The sequence below is a fragment of the Vigna radiata genome, chromosome 10 (genome assembly GCF_000741045.1).
Source record: "Vigna radiata var. radiata cultivar VC1973A chromosome 10, Vradiata_ver6, whole genome shotgun sequence".
In the NCBI taxonomy this organism is placed as follows: domain Eukaryota; kingdom Viridiplantae; phylum Streptophyta; class Magnoliopsida; order Fabales; family Fabaceae; genus Vigna; species Vigna radiata.
In genome coordinates, this window is record NC_028360.1 from 2,315,376 (window position 1) to 2,324,911 (window position 9,536).

Genomic DNA, 9,536 nt, shown 5'->3' on the forward strand with positions numbered 1-9,536 from the left:
AATTCAAACAAATAAGATTAATCATTTGAATAATTATTTGTGATCAGAATCATAATTCTCAACAACGAAAAACCCCTACTAAGGCCAGTTAGAATCCAAAACTCAAGTATTTTAACATAATTTAACTTGGAAGATGAAATCCCTTAATGGTTAACTCAAATGATAAAGACGTAACCCGCAAGCGTCACGTTTGTTGGGTGATACCCAAGCTGGAAGGTTGTTAGACAGAGATATTGACCAAGTAAATATAGAAATGACAGAAAGAGGTTGCAAACTCAGACGGTTAACTACGTTGATTAATCTTTCAAGCATTCACCAAAAAAATGGCAGTTATGAGATGCAATGTATGCAAGAATACCATAGCAAGAGGCCCACATTAATAAAAGCACACTGAATTGTAACAGCAGGGAGAACAATAAATTACTACAGAAACTGGAGATAGCACCGGCAACTTTAAATCATAATTAAGCCAGGGCAAAGATTACTCCGTCAATGCTTCAAAAAACATTCTCCCACAAACCCCATAAATATCTCTTCTATGTTTTCATCCGCATCCTGGTGAGACAGGATAATCTACACGCCCATCCATCTTCCCTGTCAATTCAACAGTTAATCAAATTATGAATTCATGCATAGCACTTTTATACTATTGCCAAAATATATACATTACATACTACAGCAATTTAAGTCCGACTTCATTCTTAAGCACTCCGTAAATTGGAATATAACATAGCAAACTCGTATCCTGCAATGCATTGTTATATCTTCGCAATGGTAAAAATTGAAAATCACTACTTTAATGTAATGAAATCGATACATTCTCCATTAGTAAGAACCAAACATCCTCAAGGAATAATTCAAAATCCATTCAAAATCACAGGTGCGTCTCTCTCCAATAGAGGCAGACAAATGCACATATATGCAATATAAATAATGACACTAAACTAATATTTATTACAAGGACTAGAAAGAGATTAATTACTTGGTAAATATGGGGCCATCATAAAATACTTAAATGCATAAGTAACACTAGTCCCAGGTAAGGGGGTTAAACGAGAGGAAACACACAGGAGTTTATTCCAACAAGTCAGAAATTAATGAGCAATGACAATAATAATTAATACGAATTCATCCATGCCAAACCGAAGCAGACCACATATTTAATACGTATATGGAAATTTAAAGGAAATGTAATTAACATGTTTAACTACGAAAAAGAAGACTCACTATCTCCGAGAAGGGTACACAGCACCAGTTGCCCTGTCATACAACAACAGTCAGTATCTCATCATAGACAAACCACATCATGCCATATTATGGTTCAACGGCCAATCTAGAGTCATATACCTGGTCTGGTGTTTAGAAGTAAAGCTTGAGACTAGTCTCCCATTTGCTGAGCCAGAAATTTGGGCACTGCCCCCATTGCCAACAGACTGGACAACCCTACTTTCAGGGCCATCCATTTCCCGAGAATCCTTAGATTTACTCAAAATCTTGACATTAGACAGACCTCCAGCAACACTGTAGCTTGGACCATTAGATTGTTGATGTTGCATGACTGACAATTTTAGAGGGTCATCCCCCAAATTAGAAGAGATGACGGCATATTCTTCAAGTGCTTTGTCACTTTTGATATTTTTGGAATCAATTGAAGGAACCTTTTTCATGCGATGAGACTGAGCCATTGGTGTAACTGCCACAGTGGACATATATGAAGAATACGGAGTTGATGCAGCTGCTGCTGCTGCAACTTTTGCAACTGCTGCAGTTGCAGCAACCATTTTCTGTGCACCTTCACGGAGCTGAATATAGTCATCCTCAATCAAAAATAACTGAATATTAAAAGGAAAGAGAAAATCTGTCAGGCTTTGATGCAAATTCATTGTCAGCAAACAATACAAGCGTGACATGCAGATAATTAAAAGAAATGATAGACATGCAGAACTTTTGACAAGTTGATTTTGAGTTTTTGATGAATGACTGGTTCGTATCAAACTATGTTGTCCAACAACAATCTTTCTAATCAACCTGAATTTCTTCAAAATTATGACTAATCATATCTTGTAAGCATTAATTTGAAGTCTAGACAAACTGATATTAAAAACTTACTTCAGGATGGCTACCCACAAAATCATCCAACTTCCCATACTTCCTTTTGTAATCATGCCAATGTAGAGGAGCAAGCATCTTGCCCAGCCTGTTAGGGAGCTGGGTTTGAAACATTACACAAGTTACACCCGGTTAGTCAGGGAGAACTAAGGAATATTTTTGTTGTAACTGACAGTTGACATTTAAAGCTCACTAACCGTTGAACTAATTCGAATTCTACCACCAGCAGGAATAGTACGAACAATACAGGCTAATAATGACTTTTCATCAAGGAGAGCAGTCTCTGATGTCTTTGTAATTGTTGTTGAAGCTGTTGAACCAGAAGCTGTGAAAACTTCAGACAAGACAGAATCAGTAGAATTATTCTGAATCATTTCATCATGATTAACGGATTGGCTTTTGACAGGGGATGCATTTGTTGCAGAACTTGCTTGCTCAGCCAATAAAACTTGGTCATCAGGCCCATCGTTAGATAAAGTCACAGAATTCTGCTCCTGGATAATGGAAAAAAGGGTTACAATTTATCTTTTCAGCTGTAACAGTAACCAGATCAAAGACAATTTGAATTGGCTTCTTAAGCACTTTTTGTTCAGAACTCTTTGATGCAATCTGCTCTTCGAGAAGGGAAAATATTAGCTTTCCTCTTATCATCCATAAGAGGGGCCAGATCAGAGACGGCTTTCAGATTGCTTTTTTCAAGTGCTTTATATTCAGCACTGTTCTTTCAAACAAAACAAAAAAACGAAGTGATTTGTAAAATACTCAAAAAACAACTTATTACATGGTGAAAAGCTCCTGTAAAAGTGTTTGTCTTCAAAATGAATCAGAATGTATCCACATTTGAATTTTAAGTTAAAATCAATGATTTGTATGCCATTGGGCTTTTCAAAAATGTTTTTAGAAACTACCGTGTACTTTCAGTTGGTACATACAACTAAAACATCTAGACTTCTTCAAACAATTACAATGGGAGAAAATTAGTAGTCGAACTAACCTTACATTATTCCAAACCAAAAGGATCAGACATGCAACCAAATTTAAAACTTGGGACAAACCTTAATTTCACCATTTGGCTCAAAAGAGTTCAATCGCAAGGCATCAGAGAACTGTAAAGAAATTTGTTGCATGCTCTGATCCGGTGGGGAAGCAACAATTTGACCCTTATCAACTGACTGAAGAACCTTAGAAAAATTCAAAAAATTATCATCAGTATTTTAATAAAGTCTCAAGGGAAATAGCATAAAAAGTTAATAACAATCATTAACCTGGGTTTCAGTGGTAACCGAGGAAATAACAGTTTGTGCCCCCTCGCCTTGCTGAATGTGAGCATCCAGATAGTCTCTATGAAGAGTTTGCCCATTAACAGACATTTCATAACTAAACTTAGCATCTGATCGCATCAAATTCTGATCTGTCTGAGAAGAAGGATGTTCCTGTATGGGTAATTGTGAACCCTCTGACACAGACTAAAGAAACAACTATAAGTACACAGTTAAAATACAGATAGAAATGCAGAGAGCATAAATGTACGTATCTTCTGATACCTGTTGACTCTGCCACTGCTGCACAGGTGACATTGAGGGCACTGGATGAAAATGTCCAACATGTGATGCAACAGAATTGGGCACTCCTTGTTGGTGCATAACAAATGGATGCAATGCAGTTACTTGGCCGTGTGGGAGGTACGATGGTTGGACAAGTAAAGACGATGGAGTAATAGGGACACCAGGAACATGTTCAGTCTGAACAAAAAAATACAAAAGGGATAAGATATTCGTTGCCTAATCAAGTCATGGTGACTGTCACATCATATTAATATAAACAGAACAGAAACTGTTTTCATCGAGATACCTCTCATTTCAATGAAGACAGACACTGGTATATCCATTTACATTCATTCTAAATAAGTCAATTACATCTCAACTTTCTAGTATTGTGCACGCACTCAAGCACCACTACTTCCTCAACATCTGTCTATATCTTCGGAAACTAAAATACTGATATAAATGAATTAGATCAATCTAAGTTCTTCAAGCCAAAACACTCAGTAATGGATTAACTTTCAGCCTAGAATATTTGTACCCATCGCATTATCCTATTCTTCACTTGTTATGTCCTTGTCTTGCCAAAAAAACATCAATTCACACACCGTACAAAGAAAAACAAACCCTCCTCTTTCTTGTAATCCAATACCGTTCACAAACACCATCAACTTCGACATCTAATATAAAGTTAAAGGGGTGATTTCAACAAATTAAAAAAGGTCACTATTTTAACAAAGAAATACATGAACTTCGACCTAAATTTTAGCTAGCAAGTTGCCAAAAAATATCAAAAATACACATCGAATTCACAAGTCCATAAAATATTCTGCATGAATTTTTTTCCAGTAACAGTATAATTAAAATGTTCTCATAAAAAACAATGCCAAATTCTAACAAATAAAAATAAAAATAAATAAATAATAAAAAAAAATAAAAAAACTTGCTTATATCTAATAAAACAACTCCAAGGAATGAGTACTGGAACTTCAGTTAAGATAACTTTGCAAGCTATCTCAAATTAATTAATCATTGACAAAAGATTTCAAATGTTAAGAATTAAAGACATCCTACACACAACCAATGTATATTACACAACAATATGTTAAGCAGTCAAAAAACCAAAACAATAGAAATTCTATTACTAGATTAAGATTTAATTTTTTTAAAAAAAAGAAGCAAATATAAGATCAAACATGCAAAGCAGCATCTAAAATTAGCAACCATGACATGATTAACAAGAACCTATTAATGAAAACATAAAGGTTTCTAAAGAGCGTCCAAAGAAACCACTTGTCAGTAAAAATTATCAAAATGAATAATTACATTCAAGATCATTCCAGCGGCTCTAGCACAGCTCAAGAATATTACCAAACAAAAAGGGTAATAGTGGCACACATGAAATGCCGACATCAACATTGTTTTAATTGCCAGGTTCAACAAACATCAAACATTTCCCAAAGTTCTTTCTATGAATTATAGCACCCGACCTGGATTGATGCATTGCCAGCTGATGAAAATGGTACACCATTATCAGTGCTTTCATTTGGAAGGAGACCATTATTTCCACCTGAAGCATTGGTTCCATTTAAGTCAAATTGACTTCCATTTTCATGTCCAAACTGAGTAGCATTACTTTTAGAGTTCATTTGGGACATTCTTGAATCATCATTGTAAGTTCCACTCCTCTCTCTTGCATCAGCCAGTTCAAGCTGAAGTTGTTGAATAGTATGCAAATGAACTCTTTCCATCTCTGCAAACTAAAGCCAAGCCAAATGTTTACATCCACTATTAAAGGGCAACACCAAATCACAACACTTGGCAAATATTAATTATTTGGGTCACAACTGAAAGGGATGCCACAAAACAAAATGATTTCGTGTGTACCAAAGCAAGCAAACTTAATCTGGGAAGGCAAAAAAGTTTGGCAGATCAACCTGTCTCTGAAAACCCATCCAAAGCTGATTGTATTGCTCTGTGCGCTCTCGCAATTCAGCTTGTAATGTTTGGTTTGTTGTTGATTGGAAAACATCCATCTCACGAACACGAGCTATCCATGCTTGGGCTTCTCTTAACTGCTCATCTTTAAACATAATGGTCTCTTGAGCACCCCTATGCTGAAATAAAGAATCACCATTAATTCATTTAAAAAATGAATAGAAAAAAAATATACTGAAAAAACAAAGTATTAAAGCAAATAAAGACTCCATACTTGTTCCTGCAACTCAATAAGCTGCCTATCTTTTTCTTGAATATGTTCTTGTAGATCATGTATTTGTTTAATATGCTGAGCTCTTTCAGCTTCTGAGTGATCACGCTCCATTCTTAAAAATGATTAACTCTGTAATTAAAGGCCAGAACAAAACCTAAACATCCAATAATTCAGGCAATAGAAAAAACCTGAAAGTTGCAAGCTCTTTGTTTTGCTCACGGAGAAGGTCTTGTTTGGCCCATGCCTAACGTGACAATTGAATAGATCAGCATGTATAACTTTATACAATGATCACACAAATTAACATCCAGAAAAACATATATAAGAAAAAGGAAAGTAGAAATTCAACAGACTGCTTCATTGTCTAATTTAATAGCATGCAGCTCTCTCTCTTTCTCTTCCATTTTCCTTTCAAGATCATGAATTGTACGCTCCCTTTCACAAAGTTGCTCCTGCAAAACCATTTAAACAAGTTTTAGAGTAGACAAATAATGAAGTTAAAACAGATATTTCGAGTATAAAATGCCCAGTTTAGATATTAGTAATAATTAATAAAAACAGATTGACGCAATTAAAAGTAAAACATGTAGTTCTAGTAAAATGAATGAGAAAATCCAATTTCTGTCACATGATGATATTTGCACCTGAAGCTTGGTGGTATTATTAACATTGTCCTTGAGCTGAGCATCAAAGCTGTTTCGCATGTCCATTATCTCAGTTCTAGCAATCATTTGAGCCTTTAGGTCAATCTCCACTTGCAACAGCTCTTGCCTTTGTCTAACAACATTATGAAGCTGTTGTTGCAAAATATCATTGTCTAGTGTTCCATCCACTGTTATTGAACAAAAGTCAACATCAAGAGGCTCTCTTCCTTGCTGCACCTTGAAAACAGGACAAAATCATCTTCAGGTTCTTAATTCCCTAAAACTAAAAAGCTATTCTCATACCATCACCTTACCTCATATATGGTTCTCTCGTCTGATTGCCCTAGTTTGGCATTGTCTAACTCCTGTACAACAGCAGATGTCATTGAACAAATAAAAGAAGTTTTAAGAGCACATCCATCGATACAAAGATAACCAATCAAAATTGAATACTCATAGGCCAAAAACCTAAGTGTGTTGATCAAACCAAGAGTCTATACCCAGTAATGCCGTAACTTTAAACATCAAGATCATATGGGTACATTGTACGTAACATTGACTTGTTAGACTAAAAATTGGCGCCGGGTTTACCGTGTTGAGCACATTGCCGGAGCTCATTTTTTTTTTACAGCTTTGATTAAACCACCCTTCCTATAAAAGTAACTAGCCATATCGTAATTGAAAGAATCAAGTCTGTTCACCTCGAAAAAAAAAATGTCCCATTCTCTTAGAGGTTACTTTAACAACAAGACATTAGAGAAACCCAAGAACCTAAAGCTTAAAACACGATAAGAGGAAAAACGTATCGCGTCAAACAACACTATTAAACCCTAATCCCAATTTGGTGAGATTAGAACTAACAAATGCTGTAAACCTAAACTAAGATTAAACAATAAAAGGAATCCTCTCGTTCTCTCGATCGCTAACAAAGTAAACCACTAAATTTTCAAAACGCACATCCCCCATTACTCCCGAACCACAGAATGAGAGAATACCAAGTGTTTACACGCCAAACAAGTACCTCGTCGTCTGGGTTCCGGGCGGAATGGTGATGGTCGGAGACAGCCCGCCACTCTTTGCGGGACGGAGGCGGCATCTGGAGCGAGGCACCCCGTACGGCGGCGGCAGTGGCGGCGGCGGCAACGGCGGCCGTGGCCTCCATGAAACGAGAAGCGATGACGGTGAGCCCACGTCAGCAGGGAGTAGAGCGGGGGAGAGTCAGTGTAAGGGAAGGAAAAAGGTGGAATGAGATGAGGAGGAAATCCCTAACCCTAGAATTGAAAAAATTGTAATAACGGGAAATGGAAAGGGGAGAAGAAGGATAGAAGAGGATTGGGATTTCGGAAGGGTTTTTGGGTTGAATGAAGAGTGTGTGTGTGTGTGGTGAGTGAGAGAGTGGAGTGAGTGAGGAGATGATTGGCTGTGACAAATTTCGACCGGCACGGCGTGAACTCCATTTATAAGGCACATTCTCACTCCGTGGATGTCATCTCCCTCCGCGAACGCGTGGATCCTACCTTCTTACTCTCTTTTTTTTGTTCGTTTCCTCCTTTTGGTCACGGGCCCTTCAATCCTATTACTTCAACTATAGCCCATTTCATGAATCTATTAAAAAAACCGATTCTTCCTGCACCCTACAATTGTTCTCCTGTGCCCCCAAATATTACTATAATCCCCATTTTAACTCTACACATTATATATTATATATTAAATAATTAGGTAAAGATTATTTACTGTTATTGTCCATCCCGTAAAATTATTTACACCCCCAATATCCACCCCTAAGTAACTTCTTCCCCTTTTTCACTAAACAGAGTTATCAAATATATATATATATGGGGGAGATTATATTGATAGTTTTGCAAATGATAAGATTTTTCCTACATGTGATATGTTAATTGAATGAGTTCAATGTGTAACATCCTAAATATATAACAAACACATATATAATATGATAGTCCACAATTATAATAAGAAAACAGTTAGAGGTTAAATTCGCAATTAAATATAGGATTACAGTCATCCCAAACATGGTCCTAACTCAAAACTTTTAATCATAACAAAGTATTTCAAAATGACCTAAGAAGTATCTCAAAATAACAAAAGATGACTAGGAGAAATCATAAGGAGTCTAAGGTGCGGCATCATCTTCCTCCAAGACCTGCTTCAAGGGCACTTCCTCAACATTTGCTCACATCCAAGTGGATGATCATCACAAAAGAAAACATACACAAGCAACACACAACACAGAAGCAAGGGTAAGCTAGGTATAAAAATCATGTCATACAATCACACACAACATGCAAAGTTCATTCAAAACATACTAAATGACATTACAAGACTTGTTACATTATAAACTAACTAGTCTGGACTAGAATGATTGTTGAGCTATGGCGGGTTGTGCACTCATGAGTGTGGTAGGGTGAAACTCATTGGCAATGACTTTGCAAAGCAGTAGATGTCACCATTTTGATGGATTTCTTTTTATCTTGGTTTTATTGTTGTGATTATAAGATCCAATAAAAATAATGATCAACCTAAAAAGAAGACATATGTATTGTTAGGATGTGAAAGGGATAAAAAGTATAGAAAATACAAATTTGATGTTCAATCTAGTATATCTGGCACAAAAAAAAAATGATATTGTCCTTTTAAATTGAAAGGCAAACCAATTGGTAATAGAAAGGGGTGGGTATTAAAGGTAATAGGTCAATATCTTCAAAGATTTTAGTTGGTTACCCTTATGCTTGTAAGTTAAAACCCAATGAACATTCATTGTTTTTTGACATGACTAGGAGTCAAGTGAAGCCTGTAAACATTCTCCTTATTCTTAAAAAAATAATCAATGACAATAACCAAGCAATTATATAATGCAAGATACACTTGCAAATAATCATTAAGAGGTTTCAAAATATAATTACAACAACTAATGATGTTGTTAGATTGCGATAAATATATTCATTGGAGTAGATGCATAGATGAGTCTGAGGTGGTAAGTGACTTTTTTTGGACACATCTTGATCCAATAAA

At 36.1% G+C, this 9,536-nt stretch overlaps 1 protein-coding gene across 3 annotated transcripts; it reads right to left on the reverse strand.

Moving 5' to 3' along the window:
* Positions 1–263: 263 nt before the first annotated feature.
* On the reverse strand, positions 264–8,033 carry LOC106775786. Of its 3 annotated transcripts, none has more exons than XM_014662973.2 (16): positions 7,528–8,033; positions 6,821–6,871; positions 6,507–6,743; positions 6,216–6,314; positions 6,051–6,106; positions 5,863–5,974; positions 5,588–5,767; positions 5,141–5,410; positions 3,654–3,851; positions 3,375–3,575; positions 3,165–3,281; positions 2,307–2,603; positions 2,110–2,208; positions 1,348–1,832; positions 1,228–1,260; positions 264–594 (listed from the first exon to the last, which is right to left on the reverse strand). In XM_014662973.2, coding segments are annotated over exons 1-16 (2,577 nt in total). In that variant the 5' UTR covers positions 7,669–8,033; the 3' UTR covers positions 264–593. The 3 variants fall into 3 exon arrangements, with proteins under 3 accessions (XP_014518459.1, XP_014518458.1, XP_014518457.1); XM_014662972.2 differs by having other exon boundaries at positions 3,165–3,290; positions 6,507–6,737; positions 7,528–8,032; XM_014662971.2 differs by having other exon boundaries at positions 3,165–3,290; positions 7,528–8,032.
* Positions 8,034–9,536: the final 1,503 nt, after the last annotated feature.